The sequence below is a fragment of the Molothrus ater genome, chromosome 7 (assembly GCF_012460135.2).
Source record: "Molothrus ater isolate BHLD 08-10-18 breed brown headed cowbird chromosome 7, BPBGC_Mater_1.1, whole genome shotgun sequence".
NCBI lineage: Eukaryota > Metazoa > Chordata > Aves > Passeriformes > Icteridae > Molothrus > Molothrus ater.
Window position 1 is genome coordinate 26690714 of NC_050484.2, and position 22444 is coordinate 26713157.

At 40.4% G+C, this 22444-nt stretch overlaps 1 protein-coding gene across 1 annotated transcript in view; it reads right to left on the reverse strand.

Moving 5' to 3' along the window:
• Positions 1-22444, reverse strand: part of CLASP1 (cytoplasmic linker associated protein 1) — a 170684-nt gene that overhangs the window by 19913 nt on the left and 128327 nt on the right. The window contains exons 33-38 of the mRNA XM_054515484.1: positions 12143-12286; positions 10793-10899; positions 5789-5905; positions 2061-2211; positions 1218-1464; positions 260-450 (exon numbers count right to left, since the gene is read on the reverse strand). Coding sequence (XP_054371459.1) covers positions 260-450; positions 1218-1464; positions 2061-2211; positions 5789-5905; positions 10793-10899; positions 12143-12286 — 957 coding nt within the window. The remainder of the gene's footprint in view (positions 1-259; positions 451-1217; positions 1465-2060; positions 2212-5788; positions 5906-10792; positions 10900-12142; positions 12287-22444) is intronic.

The window sequence follows — 22444 nt, forward strand, 5'->3', positions numbered from 1 at the left end:
TTCTGATTCTAGTTAAATTTCCTATCTACTTATTACTAACACTCTGGAGGGAGGGGGAAAAACTGGGACATTTTCGAGTAACTTAAAACTCATCACTGAACAGAGTGAAAACTAAAGTAAGAGTTGTCAAACTTCAAAAGAAAAAATGAGCAGTGCAGTATCACTGATGAGTGGCAGGTTTCATTTAAACTGGTGTGTAGGAATTATTACACAAGATGAAGCAATGGACAGGAGAGTTAAGACAAAATCTACATCTCACATCTTTGTCTCCAAGCGTTTCCAGCAGCAAGAGCAAAATGGTTTTGAAATGCTCCTCCCAAACTCCAAGATTATCTTCCCTTGTGATCTTCAGCAGTTCCAGGAGAGCTCCTTTCCGCTCCTCCACCCGTTCGTTGTGGTTGGAGAGCTCCTTCAGAAGATCAGCCACCAAATCCGAATGGTCAATGGGTACTTCTAGGACAAATGGCAGCAAATCATTTGGAGAAATGGGGAAAAGATCAAAGGTGCCAAGACTGCTCACCCTCTACGGAATAAGGTTCACGTAACAAGGGGTCCCCAAAAATGCATCAACGTCCAGGTGGTCTCAGTCAAGCAGGCAACAGAATCAGACTAGCCCATAATTTAACCTGAGTTCATAGCACGGCTCATGCATCTGCACGTGGCTTCTAATGAACCAGGAAGAGATGACAATTGGATTTCTTCCAGTTCCAACAATTACTTCTACAAGATGAGAACTGCCGTGGTTTTTCCCAGACATACACACCCAAAACCAATGGTCACACGTATGACCTTTAGATACAAGTACAGTGACTCATCAGTGTACTGCAAAAGAATAAAGCTGATGTGTAGCTGCACTTAAATGAAGTCAAATACTCAATAACAACAAGCTGTTGAGTGAGGCATTTCAGCCATGAAAAGGGGAAGGTCCCAAAGCAGTGTCCCTACAGATGCATGTGGATGCTAAAGGGAGTAGTTTACAGGAAACCCCAGGCAAACAAGAATCAAAACTGCAATATAACATTTCTCCTCAGTATCCACAGACGAGATTCTGCTGGGACATGAGAACAAAGGGTATTTCATACCAAGCCTCAGCTCAGTTGCAATGTAATACACAACACATGCACAGGCAGGCACGTATCTGAGGGCACCAGCCATACACAAGTACACCAGAGAGGCAGTGAGCTGCCTGCAGGGTTACGAGGTGAGCGGATACAAACCATCCCGGAGCTGATCCATGTCGTCATCAAACACTGCTTCCTTCAGGGCAGTCTTGTCGTAAGTGTTAATGGTGTCAGCGTAAGGATAGGGGTTGTACTCCCGAGCACGGGGCCCTGAAAAGGCGCGGGGAGGCTGCGTGTTCAGGAGGGAGGTTTTGTTATCCAGAGCCATCCTGCCGCCTTCCACCATGTCACCGCTTCCGCGGACATCGCCACTGGGGAGAGCAAGGCCACCATCCCGAGACACCTAGGGGAATTGAACAGAGGGAAAAAGGTATGTTCAAAATTCTATGGAAACTGTAGCATTTTTGGAGTTCACCCACCAACAGGAAAAAGCACAGATTTACTTGTATTATTTATACATATCACTTATGTAAAACTTTGATTACTACCTCTTCCTTTCACACTACTACACCTGCTCAAAAATATCTCATAATCATAGTTTCTGTAACCACTCTTGCAGCATAAGATACTGTATGAGCTGTACACTTGGAGTGATCACAGGTCCTAACATTTCCCATTACGGACCTGACTACACACGCTCCAGGCAAAAGCCATCACTGAGCCATGCTGAGCCTGAGGAACACCAGCACTGTTTCCATCCTTCATGGCACTTGCACAGAAGCCCAGTGAGCACATTCCACAGGAGGCCAGAGTTCAAAGGGAGCCAAGGGAAAGTCAGTGAAACCCCACAATTAAGGTATAAGAAATTAACAACCAATAAGCAGAAGATGCCTGTAGCAGGAATAACTGGATTTTGTACACTAACAATCCACAGACAGGTTTGATCACAACGTTTTAAAATTTCATCTATTGGGGGACAATAAACAACAGAACACTTACAATGTCACAGTCCTTCTTTCCATCACGTTTGATTGGCTCATTCAGGTCCTCTTGACTACGGAAACTAAATTTCTCAATCGCTTCTGTGACTCCACGAAGAGAGCTGTAGATTTCATCAGAGTTTAGGTTCTCCGTGTCATAATCCAGCATACTAAAGACCAAACGTATATGAAATGTTACAAATGAAACTGGAATCCGCTTCTGACTGTCAACAAAAACAAGCTGGAGACATATGGTTTGGAGTGCCCTTTCTAACAGTGACTTGTAACACAACATGGATGGAATCAAAGCAGAGTTCAGGTCTGAGCTTCCCCTCAAATGGGGCTAAAACAAGGAGAACACATTGCTGTAAGTGAAGGGAAAACAGGTCCACTGTTTCTTACATTCAGTAAATGTGCTACCTTCTGTAAACCAAAAAACCCTATTCCCAGTGTGGCAGTGGTGTAATTTAAAAAGGAAAATAGTATCAATCACTGTAAGAACTCAAAATGGTTGTGACAGCTGGTGGAAATGAAATCAGTGAAATTTAAGTTTAACAATATATGAAACTATGACAGATTTAAATGGAAAGGAAAACATAACTTGACATAAACCTTAGTCTAACATGGCCCATTTTAATTTATAAAGTAAGTAAAGTAAATTTATATAGTAAAACCTAACTCACTTGCACAGTGCCTTGATAAAAATAGCATTTCAGTATTTGGCCTAAGTTTGGGCATTCTCTCACTCAAACCTGACACTTTCTCGCAGTTTATCAGTTCCTCAGAAATTTCTGAGCCAAAAGTTTTGGGATTCCTTGAGGAGTTATCCAAAATTAGGTCTCATGATAAATGCCTTGCATGCAAGGGCAGATGATATTAAAAGATCTGGCAAAAGAGAAGTTCCTACAATCTCTGAGAAAATAAAAAAGCATTATTGGCAGGGCTTTGCTCTATCTAGGAGAAGTTGAGTTTGCATGACAATCACTAAATTAATAGATCCAGTAAGAGAGAACAATTTCTGGCGTAGTCTCAGATCTCAGTAGAGCCAGAAGCAAATAGACTGAATCAGACATTTACATCAAGTTGTTTGTCAATAAATGCAAGAAGTGGCTCCCTACAGTGGTGAATTACTATTTCATAACATTTTGGGAAGAATGACAGGATGAGCTTGGAGGCAGATGGCTGAACTGAGCTGTGTTCCTTTTCCACAAAAGAAAGATTCCCTATGAGATGGGTGGGGAAAAACCCAAACAAACAAACACGAAAATCCCTTCTGAATTCTGCGTACACAGCTGTTATTTTCAATGGAACCAAAAGCAGGATATTTAATATCTATTAAATATCTAGAACCACAGCTTTTTTTCTGGAAGAAACTTGGGACTTCAGACAGAGGATAAGATGGGCTTCCCAATTCCTTTGGGATTAACACACTGAAAATAGCCATAATCCCTGGCTCCCAAGCAACGTGTTCGCACTACACTTACACAAGCATCAGCACCATGTATTTTGGCAAAGAAACCAAAGAACAATTCCCCAAACAGTGTCTGGCAGATCAGGGAGAATGAGCAATCATTTAACAGACCAAGATCAGGAAACAAAAGCTGTTCATAAACCTACAGAGGTTAAAGTATTTAAGGCTTTTCAGACAGCTGAACAACAGTAATACACTGTGATGGCTTTCCAGACAGAAGGCAAGGCAGTTTTTAGGTTCTTTAGAAGTACCAGTAGGGAATAGGAAAATCTTTGTTTCATACAACCTCAAAAATATACGTTTTGAGCTCAAGCACGTTTAATTCACAGCTATTAAAGGACTTTTCATACAACTTTGAAGTGGGCAATGAAACCACCATTTGAAAAGGTATGACTGTACCTGTGTTCTCACACCAAGAGATGATGTGACTTACCAAAGGTCACACAATTAAATCCATGGCAGAAAACCCAAGAAATAATCACAAATATAATACTGACAATAAATCTGCTGAAGTCATCACTTCTTTCCTCAGGGATGAATTCTGCCCTACACTGTTACCAGAGAACAATGAGAATACAGACTCTTCAGTGCTAAGGGACTAAGGTAATTTCTCAGAGCCACCAATCTGATGCATCTGTCAAAGCACAAACCCACATTTTAATAAAGATCTAAAGAATCCAGTGATTTCATATATCAGAAGTAAGCCTGTGTAGGAGGTCACATTATGGCTGTGCTCTACATGAATGAAAATTCTACAATGTGAACACACGTCTCTACTGACAGTATGTGCACTGGAATACTTCACAGACAACACAATGGGGGGAATAAAAATAAAATGGAACTACACTCACCTTTCAGGAAAAAAAAGGCACAAAAGGGAAAAAAAATTATGACCCATGCAGAAAACTAGAGGAAAGGCACAGGATGAATAAGAAGTGAGTAGAGATGAGCAGCGTTTAGGGATGTCACAACATTATTTTCCATCTGCTGCACAAAACCAATGCAGCTGTCTGTAAGCTTATAAAGATACAATTTGGTAGTTTTCCAGTCTGGCACGAAATACATTTTACTTCCATAAATTGTTATTCAGTTTCCAATCCAAACTATGTGTAAGTAGTCCACAGTTTAGTGTCTTCAAGCAGTACACAGTAACTCATGTCCTTGCACTTTCAGGCTCTGGGCTGGAATATATGTTACATTATTCGAAACCTTATTATCTGGCGTCAGATAAAAGAAGACAGAAAAAACACTCTCAACTAGTTTTATTCCAAAAATTAATATGGATCCCCTCCATTGATATCTCCACAGTGTCCTAGCAGAGTCAGAACATTAATTTAAAGTTTTTAATTCTGCAGGTATTCACAGAGGTACCTACTACTGCATTCTATTTTCTCACTCAGATGTCACAGGTTCTCAAACTTTAAGCCCTTAAAGAAAAATTTCTTTGCTTTTCTTTCAATAGTTTTTCATTAGGACCTTTTGCTTTAAGGAAAGACTATATAGTCCTTCCTCAGGTAACAGACATATCTAAGTCAGGAGAAACCACATTTACAGATGGGTTTGTTGTCAGGGTTTAAACATTAAAAAATCCAAGTAATTTAACAGAGATCTGACAAATTAAATTTGTATTCAGGTTGGGTTTTTTCTTAAAACTAGCATACAGCTTTAGTCCACTTTATTGATCCAAGAGCTGTATGCAGACTGGAACAACATGTGAGGGCAGAGGAGGAGAAACAGATGCTGAAATTGAAACTGATATACTCAAAATCTTGTGGTAAGGACAATTTTAATTTCAATACTACAAATTTCCAAGATGTTCCACAATCACAATACACAAGCAAAGCTCTATGTGAAGTCACCCCTGAGCTGTATGTGTCCATCTGGAGATCCTCTAGTGTCACATGCACAGTGCAGCCAAATTGAAAGATCCTGCCCCTGGTAATCGTAACGCAACCAGTGCCTGCCAAAGTGCTCAGCAACTGTGTTCTGCATTGGAAACTGACTGTGAAGCATATTCCCTGCCATCTTCTGGAATGGGTGAAAGAGTCTGGAAAAATCCACTTTTTTTTATCCCCACTTGCAAGCTGCATCTTCCCCAAGCAGCGAGCAAGTGGTTGCTCATCACCCCTGCTCTCTGAAAGGTATCATCATCATCATCTCTGTTCCTCTTCCAACCAAAGCCTCTGCAAATCCCACATTTGAACAAATCCTGTGGTGTGAAAGGTAAATAATACTGTGACACCTCAGACAAGTTGGTTTAACAGGTAGCTTGTTACCTGGGAGAGTAAGAGCGTCTGAAAGTCTTGTGGGAAGGAGCAGTGGGGATGGAGTTAGGCTGAGAAAGGGGAGGGGGGTGCTTCGACAGCCCATCTGCACTCCAACCCCAGAGCCGACTGCCGTGACCAGAGGAGAAACAAAAGAGAGAAAAAACAGAGAAAGGAGAGGGAGGAAAAAAAAAAGAAACTATAATCTGAGTGGCTTAGTGCTGTCATGCTGCCTTGGAGAGAGAAAAAAATTAATAGAAACAAAATTAAACAAGAATACTCCATTGCGCCTCACAAGTCTTTGTTTTGGTCTTTATTATTCATTCCTATTTTTATTCCTAACATAATATGATTCACAAAAAATCCAGTCCCTGCTTGTACTAACCAGTAGATTTCACAAATGGATATAGCCTCTATAAACAACTCCATTTATAATGTTCTACGCAAGCAATCCCTGGCCACACGTGTATTCAAACTCTAAGCAGGTGTTTCTAAGCAACAGGATTTCCCTGGAAGAAAGAAAAATTGGATTTTATTTATTTTTTTATTAGACACCTGAAGGTACCTTGTAAAGTTTGTCTCCTGGTGCCTCTATAAAAGCCTGCAGTCAGGCCCTACATAATCAGAAAACCTTTGCAGGGCTTAAGATCTGATCCTGTTTCACCAGATTCAAACTGAACCCAAATATGCAGCAAGGGAAAAGTCAGTCTAGAGTGTCAATGTATCATGGGGACCTGGCCCAGGTCTCAGCAGACAAAGCTGGAAAGACTGGGTGAAACCAGCCTCTGAGTTAATTCAGATTGCTCCTTAAACTTTCACAGGCCCCTTTAAGTTACTGCATGACCCTGTGCCTTTTTGGGTGAAACATCCATTCCTGTGTCAATTTGTCAAACCTCTTGCTTTTGTCCTTTCCTATTACGGTACATGGATTTTCAAAATCACCTTCCAGTGAGAACAGATGCTTCAGCTGGTGGAGTATTCACAATACTACTTTGTTTCTATTACATTTCAGCACATTGTCTTGGATATTGTATTTGTACATATGCAAGTGAAAGATACTTTCACGTGAGAAGTGACAAACAAGTCAAAATTGCTCCAGTGCAAACAGCAGCAAAGCCAGTTAAAAAACTCCTCTGAAGAGCAGTGTCAAGAATTTCACTCATTAACCAGCAATCAAATCCCACAGCTATTACATGCCAGTATTATCAAGGAAATACTCCAGACTTCCAGACTGCTTATCAGAAGTTTCACAGCTCAGGTCTCACCTACCTGAACACAGGCCACCAAACAATGCAGGCTTGTTCTTATTGCATAAAGTGAGTGGCTTATTTTAATTCTGTTTCCATATCTTTGTTTGCTCAACTTAATACTGAAAGTGTCAATCAAATTTTGTTTTTAATGGTATTATTTATTATCAGTGAAATAGCAAATATGTAAACTTACATAGCCAGATAAAATTGTAGCCTTTTATTCTGATGCATTTCCTCTAAAGATCTTTGAAAGACTAAATTGTTTTCTTTAATTTTGGGTGATTTTTGCTTATTTGTTTTCAATAAACAAAACTTGGCAGAAACTCATTTCAAATGTATTCATTCAATTACTCCTACAAAATTCTAATATGTGAAGTTCCCAACCTGAATGTAAAATTTAAATATGCAGAAGTCAATTTACCATTCAGAACAGTATTCTAACACCAAAGGACTTCACAACCTAGTGTTTGCCACTTTGTACTAAACATCATTTATTAAATCTCAGAAGATTTCCCTGTCCTACACAAACCCAAGCCATGAATCTGTGCTTTGCCTAGGAAACATTCTTCTCTTTCAGTCTGAAGTCTGGTGGTTTTTTCCTATTATTTTCAGTCTTCCCAAATGCCCTTCCCTGTTTTCTTTTTCAGAAAGCATCTCTCTTCCATAACTCCTCTCACCAAAAACTAACACTGTTAATGAAAAAAAAAAGCAGATACAAATGCAGAAGTAACTCACAGATGTAGTGGATATGTTATAGTGACCATGAAGCAGAACTGGAAGGAGTAAATGAAGACAGGAGAAAGGACTCTGTCCAAGACCCTGAAAGCATGCAACCCTCCTGAAGACTTTAGGGGATACTTAAGCAGATGTTATCATCTGGATAGGCAAATCAGCTGTTTGCAGAGTCCACTTCAGCCAAAACATTCAAAATCTATCCCTAGAGCCCAAATACATGTACACATAAATACACAAACACACAACTCCCAAAAAATCAGTCACCTGGAACACACAGATACTACAGTAAATCTGTATCAAGGAAACCTTGCTGACTAATGTTGAGGGTATTGCCCTCAAACCATCAGTAATATGGGAGAGCAGCTATGCTTAGCAGCATTTTCATATTTCTACAGAACCCAATTATCCTTTCTGCACATATCCCAGCTCCAAAGACACGTATGCCTCTGCATTTAACTCCAATCTGTGAACCAAGAAAAAAACACAAGGAAAGCATAATCTTCAAAACCAAAGCTGGCCTTAAGAAGTGGAGATAATCCTTCCACTGACTACACTCAGGCTGCCTGTACAAGGCATGGGCAGGGACAGGGTAAGCAGGGCCTGCACACAGAGCATCCCAGGAGGCAATGGGAATGCACAACCTGACTACAAACCTTTGGCAGCAGGCCCCATGAAAATGTAAGGCCAAGCCTACTTTTGGAGAAGAGCTACACAAAGAAACTGGGAATCTTTATCCTTTACACTGCTATCAGAATGACCTGGGCATGCTTATGTTCTGAGTTTGTAGAGAGAAAAGTGACATTTCCCAGCAATGCTGAATAGCAAACAAGCATTTGAAATGGAAACACGACACTGAAACACCTATACCAAAGAATGCAATACTGCAGCACACGCTACTTACCACAACCTGTCAGCACATCTTTCAAAGCCTCTTCTCTGAAAGGACAACCAGAGCTAAATTCTCCCTTTAAGTCAGGACTGTGCCCAAACTGTGCTACACGAGACATTTTCAAGAAGGATGCAGCCCAGCAGAGCTTCAGAAGCTACTGCCCCTGATTTGCAGTACTTGCCTTTTCTACAAATGGCAAAAATCTGCAGATACTGTTACAGCTCAGAGGGCACTCACCACAAAAACATACAGCTTCTCCCTTCCAAATATTTCAAAGGGCTTTCATAGCAGCTTCCACCTTCACCTATCACTGAAGAGTAACTTTTAAACATCACTCTTGAATAACTAAATCTAGCAAGGAAGCAGGACACACTTCTCAAAAAGACACCTAAATTTTTGATTAAACACCTCCAAGAACTCTACAAAATGGAAGGAATGATTGTTTTCTAAAGGAAATTCCTGGCAACTGCATCCATGGCAGAATGCTCTGGAATTATATGCCCTCTCAAACTAGTCCTTGAGAACAAATCACATGTAGAAAAAACCCTTCAGTTTCTAAATCCAAAATGCTAGAAAGCAACAGCAACAATGTACACTGGATGCTTTAATCAATACTTTGATATTTGCCTCCTGACATCAAGAGGTGAGAAGAATGCAAAGACAAATAGAAAACAGTGAGTGAAGTGGCAATAAACAATTGTGTCCCAATGGCAAAACCCAAAAGGCATGGTAAAAGGTTGTGGAATTACAAAATAAGTGCCACATGCCAACATGGCCAACAAAACCACAACGTAACCACAGGGAGACACAGTCAGTAATTTCCCATGACAGAAATCAGCAGGGCAACAATGCTCAAGCTAGTCAAAAAGGAAGCAACATAGTTGGAACTGTTCCCCTGAAACTCTACCACTTAATTTCTTAATGAAACCTTTGTGGAAAAAAATTCTTAATAGGCAACTTGGCTTTGGCTTGCCAACTCTTGGTTTAGTTTTGAATTACAGGCGATTTAGAAGTCACAAAGATGTATTTAGATACCCAAAATTTTCTCAGGAAACACCAATGATTCCTATGCTGCTAGTATTAGTATAATTATTCATTAAATGCTAAAGGCCTGTACTTTTCCTGACACACTGGAACTCACATGTCTAAGCATCCCTAGAGAGTTTTGCAATTAACATGGGTAGATCAACAGATTTCAATGTCATCTGCTACTCTGCACTATGAACTGCAGTCCCCACCCAACATGGTTCCTTATGCTTTTCCACAACCTGTCATGAAGAGGACAGGCAGATAAACGCAGCAGAATTTAAGCTTTTCCAGAGCATGAACCAGAGCTTGTCCAGGTAACAGCTTGCTGCTTTCCTCCAATATTTCTATGGTCCCAGAACATACAGTCTACAATGTCATCTCCCCTGCTCTAAGTTTTAATGCTGCAAAACATCCATATTCCCAGCAGCCAAGAGCCCAAGTCAGCTGAATACAAGATTTTGGAGTGGACCAAAATATTCTAGGGTAGCACCTGCAGCTTCATCAAAACACCTGATTGCAATAGACCTGCTGCTCAAAAGACCAGGCCACTGCTCTGCTGGTGAGGAGCCAGGTGAGCAATTTGGGAGGTACTCAGCACTGAAACAGTCACTGACTCTGCTTGTCCTGCATCCTCACAAAGAATAAGAGGGGAACAGCAGATACAGCACTTCTCTCAGCAGCTCAAGCCCTGTAATACAGCCAGAAGAATTACTGATTACAGGTCCACACCTAAAAAATGGCACAATCTGAAACTCTTGTTCTGAAAGTCATCACAGACTTCGTGACATAAGCAATCTCAACATGACCTTATTTCTAATGCTGCCAATTAGTATTACCTTCATTAGCCACAAATGTAGTTCTGAAGAAGGCCACAAAAGAAAACTAATATGATAAGAAAAGATATTAAGATTACACAGACAGCATGAGGACTGGAACACTGAAGTCAATCACCAGCCACATATTATCATGTTCAAACACTGCTTCTTTGCAGAAATCTACTGTAAACTTATTGTCTTCTTTTTGCTTTCAAAGTGAGTCATATTCTGCAAACGCACACTTGGTGTTGAAATCCTTTAGTATTTTGCAAGGGGTTTAATTAGCCTGCCACATTACCTTGGAGACAGTCCACCATGGGAGCAGTTGGTAGGTGAAGTTAAGGGGCTGGTTCTGCTGCTGGAGTGCCGGGAAGGAGTCCGACCAAGGGTATTGCTGGGGGAACCCTGACACAGAAGCAGGAAGACAGGGATTAGCAATGTGTTGCAATGCACAGGCAGGAGTACAGCAACAGGTCCAAACAGTGCCTCTGTTTGTTCTAGACAAGCTTAGTGCAGTTTTGATTATGCCTTTTGACCTAAAAATCTGCAGCCATGGCTCATGTAGTCATTAATATGCTCCTGAAAATATGACTCTGAGGATAAAGAAAGTGTATGTGCACTTCTGTAAAACCCACAGTACCTGCAATTTAAATACACAACATGTATGGCCTGAAAATATTGCCAGAGAACTGGTCAATCAATCCAGCTTCTCAAACAAGATTTGCAAGGCTCCGAAATATGCTCATCATTACCCTGACAATTTAGTATTCTAATTACACAGCTATTTTCCACATTGTCTAAAGCATTCTGATTATGCTTGTTAGGAGCATAAGTAAGCAGTCTAACTTAGCATTTTTCCACTGGCCTGCACAATCTTTTATACCACAGCAAAATGAGTAGAAATTGCTCTCAATTCTGACACTTTTCTCACAGAGTCAAAACTATTAGAGAATCCAGACCATTTGCCTGGAAGCCTAACGCTGCAGTTCTAGCTTACACTAAACTCTATTTAGCCCTGTGGAAGTGCAAAGATAGGAGGGTTCAAATTCCAGCAAGTTCACAAGATTTCCACATTAAAAAGACAAAAAATTCCCTAATCCTTGCTGCTCTGGGAAGGGAAAGAAATTTCCTATTTAAATCTACTAACATATTCGTTCAGTGAAATAAAAATATGTAAGAGCTTCATATAAAAGCAAAACATAAGGTAATAGGCATAGAGTGAGGTGACCTTGTAGATCCTATTAAAGATCCTGCAAGCTCCTTAACAGACAGTATAACAGTTATTAAATTGATCTCAGTAACAGTCATAAGCCCAGAAAATCTGTGGTATCAGGATCTGTTTTAGCCAAAAAGTCATTACTGGCAGGACTTTCAAAAGCACCACCAACTTGAAAGCACAAACCCCACCAATTTTAATGCACTTCTCAGTAATTCTTTAATCTCTTCTGGTTAGGACTATATTAAATTTTAAAATAACTGAGTTTTTTATTTTAATGGTTCCTATTAAAAGCAAAATCAAACAAAGGCTCTGTTGCCATATTGCTTCAAGACAACAGTTACAGATAATTCAAACTGAACATCTGCAACAGCTTATCAATGAGCTGCTGTCTTTGGGGCTCTGCTGTTTGCAAGGACAAGGGCCTCTCACCACACTGGTGTTACTGGAGTTCTTGAGGTGGTTGTGCAGGAGCTTGGTAGCACCATCCTGGAATGTTTTTGGCAAGGCACCAAGTAACATGGTAAACTCAGGAGTGTTCAATTCAAAGAGAGAAATCAGGACTATTTGTGCTGCCTGAAAAGAAGAAGAAAAAAGAGACCATCAGTTTTTGTTCTTTGAAAGGAGCATGCATTCTCTTGGTAGTGATCCTTACAGTAAGTGATGTGTGTTTCATTCAAAAACAAGACTCTCCTACCAGACAAATCTTTGAAATGTTCTTTGTGATAACTCATAATGAATTACTAACAGCAGTAGTTAGCTTTAGTTCTTAAAACTTAAATATATTTCTGCATTTATATCATTATTTTCGCAGATGTGAAGTGTACAGCTATTCACAGCCCAGTGAGAAACTCTTACCATTGTCCTCTCCAGCACATATTTCAATTGAACAAGTTACTGCAAAGATTTACTGAAAACAAATAAAACTAGAAGTTCAAACAAGTATGAAGACTGTAGGACTGCAATTTGTCATTCCTGTGCTTTTTATTTTACATGTGAATGGGATGAGCTCTCTTCCCACCCAACCTCTTCTCTTCCTAGGGATCCCAAGTTTGTTTCATCAAACAGATTATTCACCTCTCCTTTTAAGTCTTGACCACTCAGGCTTTTTCAGCAATAAAAGACTCCATCTGAAGTGGAAGACTTATGAGGATGGTGACAACCACCATTCTCTGGACCATGGGCCAGCTAGACTCCACCACATTTCCTAAATTTAGTAAGTGAAACCGAGGTACCACTGAAACAATTGAGAATTCTATCATTAATTTTACTGGATAGGGTTTGCTTTATGTGCCTCAGAGAATCCTGCCAAAACAGGATCTCCCCATGTCCATTAGCAAGCACACTGCTCTGCAGATCCTGAACTAAGACAATGGAATCAAATGGGAGTGGAAGCAGAATAAATCACAGTGTGCAGACCTGAAAAAGTAATTAACCTCACATGTTCCTAACTAGACTTCCCCAGCAGCACCCAACCTGTGTGGATGCACCAGTTCTGTGGGCTTTTTCCCTGACTTTACCTTGAAGAAACAAACATCAATAAAAAGAACAAAAAAAAAAAAATGAAGCTATGATGAAGGACCTCTGATAGTCTGCAGCAGCACCTTCTCCAAGGGGGGGTGTAGCCATTGACACATCCACCTTCAGAATACATATCTGGACACAAAGCAGTGGCTTCGGCTCACAAAGTTAAGCAGCAAAGCTACACATGCTCTTATTTTGGAAAAGCATACACATATGCTTAAGAAGAGCAGACACTTGGGTTTGATCCTTTCAGGTACTTTCTAAAATCTCCTAAAAATTAAAAGTAACTTTGAAAAGGGTACAAATGTAATTCACTGCTGTAGGGATAAATGTACATTCATCGTTCTCATTACTTTAAAGAATGATTTTTTAGTAAGTTATGTGCTCACAAAGTTGCCATAATTAATTGAATCTGCAATTCCCTGTGGAGTGGAATTCTTCACAGATTATGAACTTGGGTACACAAGCACCCTTCATAGTGGAAGGGAATCACAGTACCCCATTGTTTCAGTGTGCAACTGCAATTCAAGCTATACTGTTTCTTCTGTCATCAGCAGCAACCAGCACAGCTTTGCATATAAAAACATTTTCCATCCATGAAAGTTTGGTATCATCCTTTTCATATGGCCAACAAAGGAACCAAGGCCCACAACACTCAACAGGCTTCCAAGGACTGCAGCAAACAACAGGTCTTCAGACTTCATACCAGATGGATCATGATGACTCTCCTGCCAAAACTCTTACTGACTTGAACAGAAACACAGTATGCCATTATTCACTCCATTCTATAGATCTAAGGATGAAAGAAGCGGGGAGATAGTTTTCCCCATGGCTTTCTCAACTCCATTGTCTACCCTCCTCTGACCTGAAGTTTTGGACAACTCTGCTATGAAGCCTGCCTGGTATCCAACAAGGAAGTGTATTTCTGTCCATTTTGATCCAAGAACTTTTAAGCTTTCATCGGCACAGTATTTTCTGTAATAAAAATATTACTGCACACAGGAGATCTCAGAACAAGGAACAGCAAGTTGAACTGGATGCAAAGTGACAAGTCATGCCAACGAACATTCCCGCTGGTGAACGGCATGCGTATCCTCGATAGTTAGGAGTGGACATGCAGATCCTCTGTGTCAGAACAAGCAGACCTCACATTCACTGGGATTAAATAAAAACCAACAAAACCAAAAAACCCCAAACCAAACCCCACGAAAATTGATCAACAAGGTTCACAGATTGAGAGATTGCTTGGAGAATAAAATATCTGGAGTTATCAACTGCTAAGTCAGGAGCTGCCCAACAGAGATGTTTGAGATGCATCTCAGAGATCTGAGAGAAACCTTCAGCAAAGCTCCACCACAAACACTAATAGCACAGACATTGTCCTACAGCAGGAGCTGAGAGAAGTTTCAGGTCTCAGAGGTCACTACAGTTTTGTTCCACTTTTGCTTTTTGGCTTTAATAACAACAGAACTATGTCTACCCTCCCTCTTTACATAAAATACAGTTTGTCTTTAGGGGTGTCTGCCAGAATTCTGTATACCCAGTGCTCTTCAGCAGCTTTCCTGTCACCTGTAAATAGTCACTGGGCTTTGAATGATGTGCTTAACACCAGCTCCCAATGCTCACAATCTTCTGTGGCCTCAAAGAAAACAGACCTATAGTTTATGCCTTTTGAAATAAAGCCAAGGACTACTACATCCTGAGAGTGGTGTTCCAGGAAAGGTCTCAAAGACAACACTGAAGTAACACAGGTAAAACCCTGTCCGTGTTCTTTCTAAATTGTCTTCAGACATTCAATGGCACTTCCAGGTTTATTTCAGGCAAAAGCCATTATTTGAAAGTCTGCCCATAATTTCCTATTTAATATTTAATACATAAAGGCCTTGGTCCCTTACCACTGTAAGATCAACATTGTTACTTACCAGCCTCAAAAGCTGGAAGGTCCATGCTAGCTTGAAATCACATTTGTAACATGCTTCAAGTTTCACTCCTGAAATGCTTCTAACACAAGTAATTTATTTTGGTAATGAAGAGCATCAGGAGCAGCATTTCCCTATCTGTTGTAATAGTTAGATCTGGACACACTTGCTAATCCTCTAAGTTTCACTTATCTAGCATATTTTTACCTAATCAAAGGACATCTTCTACAGATAATGTTTCTAAGAATTTTAAATCTGTGGATTTTCAGTTTGTAACAAACCAAAGACATTTTCATAATCTCTGAATTTCTGGACGTCTTTCTTCATTAGATTACTGTCGGAGTAAATAAATAGAACAAGAAATAAAAAAACTTATTCCTGTACACAATGCACATTCTCCATGCAACACTCATGCTTGATGATATATAGTCTTAAGAAAGTCATATCTGAATTTTCCCTTGCCTTTGTGTCCCTGTACCATTAGTACAGAACACTAATCCATCTCCTTCAGTGACATGCAACGTAGACTCTACAGATTATCTAATCTTAATGAAGCCATTCTCTGCTGCCTTCAGCTGGAGAAACTCCAGTCACTTCAGAGCCTGACTATGCTAGAGAGGGGGTCTGGCTCAGTGTCAGGTTCTTGAATCATTCGCAAAGGATTGCTTATGTCACTTTGTTATTTTCCTTATCACAATGCAGTGAGAGATCAGGTTCCACAAGCCAGTAGCAGCTCCCAAAGTTTCACACTCAGGTCACTGCAACTCCTGCTGTCCAACAGTGTCACTTGTTTTCTAAAAGGACACAAATGCTTCAGCAATATCTGTTTTTTGTTTTTACCTAGATGGTGGATGATAGTCAGATTCATCAAAATCTGTAACTTTTTCAACTTTGTAGAATTATAATAAAATGTCTTGGTAATCTTTTGGGCTTACTAAGCAAACAGATCAAGGCTAAGTGGAAAAATCCATTGATTTTAGAAAGGAAATGTGGTCAGTGACCTAGGGTTAATAGAAGTGCCTTATGACTGCTGCTGCTGCTGCTCCAGTGGACCAAGCAGAACAAGCAGATAGTTTCCTGAGCTACATGAAGGCAGTTTCCAAGTTACTCAAACATCTATTGGTGATGGGCTCCCAACACTGGCAGCCCCATAAAAGAAGGGGACTTTGTATCTTGATCCTTTATGAGGAACTACAACAATAGAGTTAACAGAAAAACGCATCAAAGCCAAAAATTACTTCAGACAGACACACTTTTTTCAGGCTCCCAGTCCAGGTCTCTTTACACAGCTAGACAGTTGAGTTGAGACTGCAAACACAATTAGTGTGATTAGTGCACAAGGCTTTCAGTCTACCTGTTTACATTTCTCTTCCAAGTTTCCTTCACCAGGCCCTGAGGAGGCTGTAGTTGTCCTAGCTGGCAAATCCTCACCCACCCAACTATGCATCGTCTGGGTTTGACAAACAGGAAAGTTGGTATTATTCAAAGAAAACATTGATTTCAACTCAGTCACCTAAACAGTACATGTGGTATCTTTTTGCAGAAGAATTTTGATCAATTTCTTGCTTCATTTCAAGTAACAGAAACTAATAAAAAAGCATTATTTGATGTCATCAAAAGAGCATTCCTTTTGGCAGAGGGCAGCTGAAATTAAATTCAAAATTAAATTTGGCCACAGCTCTCCGGCTTACACATGATCCCTTAGTTCTTCTACAAGGCATTGCTTTGGCAACCTCCTGGTGGCCTCCACAGACACTTGAAAACCTCTGCTGAGGTGCAGAGCCTAGGCAGTGCTGAACTGGGATGGCACTTGGATCTGGCCAGCCAGGAATGGGGCAATAGGTGCATCTCCCTGCACCTGCCCTCACAGAGATCTTAAAGTTCAGAGAAGGTTATGGTTAAAAACTTGCAAACTCCTGTCTCCAGTCTGGACATCAGTCTGATGGACTAACACTGCCTATAAATGCCTTTTATCATGTGATCAGTCTGGGGAAGAGCCTCACTAACATCTACTCATCACTTTTGACAAACACAATTATATTCTGAGTGCATCACACACAATTGTATTCTGAATGCATAACCATCCAGTCTAAGAAAAATGTGGTTTTTAATAACTTAAGGACAATGGAGGAGAGAAGCTCTCTCTCATGTCACTTTGATTTATACTAAACTGCAGATCAAATAGAGATCCACTGAGATCAAGGGGTAGCACTTGCACATTAGGCAGCTTGCATTAGCACACACTGGCACATGGCTGCAATTCTCCAATGAGTAGCTGGTGTTAAGTGAGTTATTCACATCTACTGAGAGTTTGCAAGCTCTAAACAAGTGTTATTTCAGTATACTTTCCAGCAGACAATTAAGCATTTGCTGGCACTGAACTAACAAACTATCTACCAAACTTTCTGCTTGTTCCTTTTCCAGGCCTAGAGTCAGATGAGCAAGGACATCCACATCACAGGTATGGCAATGTGAAGCAATAAATGGCTTTAGCAGTTTATTATAACCCAAGCATGTTAGCTTGAGTACAAGTTTTTAAACACACAGTTTTCCCAAAACACTTGTATTAGCATATGCTGTTCATACCCACATCCTGAAAAGGAAGAATTTGTTTAACAAATTGAAATACAGAAACAGATTAAATCCATGTTGCTATTCTGTTTTACACAGTACATACTTTATACACCACAAAAGGCTTTTACAAGTCAGAAATAGTTGTATTACAAGTGTCAAAGGCATCTCAGAAAAGTGACAGCAAAAAAGATGCACCACCAAACCACCACACGTTTGGATTACTGTTCTACAGCAGATTATGATTCATGACTGCTGTTGTTTTGTGACCTGGGCACAGAAAAGACCATGGCAAAAATGTTCATTATTTCTTGAGAACCAAATATGACCTGAGAAATCAAGTTTGATGAAGGCGACCCTGAGTAATTTTGCTCATTATAAAATGGTAGTTGTTGCAAAACCAGCTTTCAGGACTAGAAACATAGGTTACCTTTCATTAACTACTGAGGAACTTTACTTATAAACCTGGCACAATAGAAGTCTAAATTCTCAGGCAAATATAAACTAAGAAAGAAGAAGAAGTACTGAAGTCATATGACTTGTAATGAAAACATGCACTTTAATCTGCATGGATTTTTGAAATGCTAGAGGAAGTATGGCAGAATTATCTGTCACGCTGCAAACAGCTCTGCATGCATCATGTAAACATCACCTCTAGACTTAATTTTCAAAACAGAAACATCACCTCTACCTGTGTAGGTGTGTGAGTGCTTATATAAATGGCACATACACACAAACATATTGTTCACAGATACATAAGTGTGACTGTACAAATTCTGGGAAGCCATTTCTTCTCTCGTATTACCACGCACTAGCTTTTCAAGCAAACAGAGTAAGTGCAGAGTATGTGTATTCAAACTGCTTTCAGTTTAAGGAAATCCAGCCTGGCACCATGCTCCCAACAAGAACATCCCCATTTTCAGGCCACTAACACTGGGTGAAAGCCATTTTCCTTACAGTGCGTACACTAAAAACATTTGGGCTCTCATAGCTCTGCAGCATCAAGTTCAAAACAAACAGAAAATGAGGGATACTATTTTGGAAACACAGCTAGGACACAGAGATCCTTTTTGTTCTAATAGCTTTAAATCAAGTAAACACTACAGTCCACCAGGTGCCTTTTTTCATGCATTACGCTATTTTTCCTAACACTGACTATGTTTTAAATGCCTGACAGAAGTTGCTCTGGGCATTTAAACTGAGTTTGACTTTTTTTGGAATATTCTTTGGCTAAAAGGCTGACCTCAGCAATATGGATGTAGTCCTATTTCAGATTTCATAAGTCTGAAATGAAATCCTAATGCCTGGTGGTGCTCTGGTAACTTGGCTCATCATGGAGTCCATGAGATGCACAAGTCTGGTGCAGGAATACTGCAAGAGTGCTAGAGAAACCTCTGACCCAGAAAGGCAAGGGCCTGTGGCTGGAGAGTACTAAAATAATTTGCCATCAAAAGTATTTCTGCAGATGTCCTCTTTGCCACTGCTACTGTAACAGGCCATGACCACCATGTTCACTGTGTTCATTGAGTGTTCACTGCTCAACAGCAGTACAAATAAGCAATGCCACTGCAGCTCACTGAGAGGCTCTGAGAGTGCTCTTACACATCTGTCCCAGAGCCGCTGAAATCAGACCAATGCTATGGATGATTAAAACTTCCAAGAGATTTTAGTGGTCTCATGGCATCACTATGCAAAGGAGCCTAATTTCCTTCCCTTAAAAGTGCTTTCCTGTCACTGGTCCTCCTACAGTTATCACAGAAATATTTTATCTAAAGTTGCTTGATCTAGGTTTCACTGATAGATAGGTTTTGTTAATCAAAGTGACAGTATCAATATTTCTGAAGAAATGACCTTGAGGATTACTAGTTACAAGAAGTAAATACATCTTCATTGACTGCTTCAGCTTATGAAGTGCATCTTGGCCTGCAGTTTTTTCTCTGAAATCTTCCTCATCTTCTTCATAATTCCAAAACTGTTCCTCAATCAATTTTAGTGAAAAAATCTGATCCCAAACTCATTCTCTTAGGATATCCCTCAACTTCACCTGCAAACCAGTGGTTGCAATCCAAGGAGGGCCTTGCTCAAGGTACACTCAGGAGGGCTTCATCTTCATGAAACTTAGAGCAATGCAAGCACCCTCCTGGGCTTTTTGATTCAGTGCAATGAATTTGGATTTTCTTACCAAAACCCATCCACTCTGTATTCAAGGGCAGTTTGCAGTGACAAGTGGGACAGTTGAAAGAAAAAGTCTTCCCAGTTACATAAGTGGAAGGCAGAACGTGATTTACACTGTGACACAAGGCTGCCCATAACATGTAAAAATGCCTTCAGGCTTGTAAAATAAAACCACCATAGGAATGTTTCATCAACAGAGAAGCCAGTCAGGATATTTGGAGCAAAGGAAAAAATTTCTTCTGCCCTGAGATTAGTAGTCCAAATACTGATCAAGCAATACGGATCTTGTTATTTATCATTAAGACCACAGCTGGGCTGATTAACAAGATGGTAAGAATTGTCACTGGCTCTTCACCTCAGGAGGCCTCACTCCCCTTCAGCCTGTATAAAGTCCTCCTAAACACTAAGATCCTGTGTGCCCTCACAGCTGATTCCACAGCCGCAAATTCTGGGCACTTAGGTTAAACAAAAGTTTCCATTCAGACAAGCCTTGGACACGAGGTTTCTGTAGGCTTTGGCCAAAGTCAAATGAGAAGCCTTATGCTGATTTCCATTCTCAAACTGATGGCTCTTTTCCAGGATCAAAGTATTTTCCCACACACAGCCATCCAAACTCAATCAGCACTTTACCTACGTAAGGATTGCACAACAACTCTGCTGGCACTATCACTAATAGAATGGTGAGGTTACTGACTTACAATGTCCTCACAGACCAATCATCACAGTACTGGCATTGCCATTGTGTTACTTTTCTGTGGTAATTAACTGCCTTTTGTAAAATTATTTCATCAAATCTTAAACAAATTCCAGAGAATTAACACCCTGCTACAGCAGGAAACAAATCAGTGCAGAGGAAAGCCAAGTATCTCATACAAGGTTAGATGCTACTGCAGTCCAAATTACAGCTCAGTTATCTGAAATCCTGATCTGTGCCCTGTCCACTGATAAGCTCTGCTTGGGGAAAAAGCCACGAGGTGCCTGCGTGTGCAGGAATCACCAACAGGTGCTCTCCTCACACTGGAAGCACATCCCATCCAGGCCTACACGTGGCATTGCAGGACCTGCTCCTGCCCTGTGGCTGCTGTTCAGCATGGAAGGCAAATGTCTTCACCTTTCTTCCAGCACTGCTTGCAGGAAGTGAACCTTAAGCTGAATGCAGGGTAAACACACACAAGTACTAACAATCTTTAAAACAAGACAAATATTTACCCATAACACATTGCAGATCACCTTATTTTAAACTTAAAGCTTGACAATAATTTTAACTGCACATAGCTCATGGCTACTGTCAGCAGTTTAAGTGGTTTCTGCCCTGAGAGTGAATCACAACATTTTGTCAATGCACACTTTAGTATCAACTGCATGTTCCTCATAGTACATCATGTCCTCCCTGTGATAACAGACCTTATGTTTTAACTACAGATGTCATTTCATACAGGACCATAAACTGCTTTATGCAAATCAGCATTTCTTTTGACTTTTTCTTATCTCACTAGCTACAAAACATGAGCTGTAGTTCAAGTTGTGTCAGATTGGTTAAGTGTGCTCATTAAGTGAGTTTAAGTGCTGCCACAAGAAAACACAAAGTTATTAATAAAGCTGCAGCAATCAGTTTGAAAAGGTTTTTGGGCTAAACTACATTTTTTGTTCTGTTTTTCCCCAGTGCCTTAACACTATGTGGCTGGGACCTCCATGACCATCACAACCAGTAAGTAGTAGTAATGGACAGAGTATCACTAACAAAAGGATAATCTCAGTATAGACTGAAAATATAATCAGTTCTGTTCTTGAACAGATGCCTTGATTGCTATAACAGGATCAGATTTGCATGACTAATTGCCAGGTGCACACAGCAGCCACATGCCTTCCTCACTGACAGACATCACCAGTGTGAGGAAGTTTGCTTTATCTGCCTCTGCTCCCAGGTAAACCCCAGCCAAAACAGCATGGCCACCACACAGGTATTACTGGCATTATGGCAGAATTCAGTAACTCAGACTTGGGTGAAGAGGATATTGGCTGTGGGACTCCATTTCTTGGGGGAAAGAGTGCCTGCCTCCACGAGCAGCTCAGCAGCAGCATCACTGCTCCACCAAGTCAGCCACAGCTGGAAACTGGACTGCACCACCCAGCTCTCCATACCACAAATGTTGTGCACTCCTATCACCTGCAGGAGCTGAGCTCATTGCACTGATAGTCTTAAGACCAGATTCTATTGAAAAACTATTTTTACATTTTTTACAGACCTCTTGTGGCACTTCAATCACCTGAAGAAAAAACTGATTACTTCTTCTTCTCCCCAGTAATCTCCACTGCTGTCTCAGTTTTCAGGGTGTCACAGTATTGACAGGGCATGGTCTGCTTTGCATTTAGAATACCATAGATCTTGAATGCCACCATAATACCTTCCACAAGGGCAGAATCTTCTTATGCTTAAATGAATCATCTTGATACTAAAAAGGTACTAGTACTACTTCTTTTTCCCCCAAGTTACATTGCCAGAAAAAAACATGGCAATATTTGTGTTCTTCAGAACATTTCACCT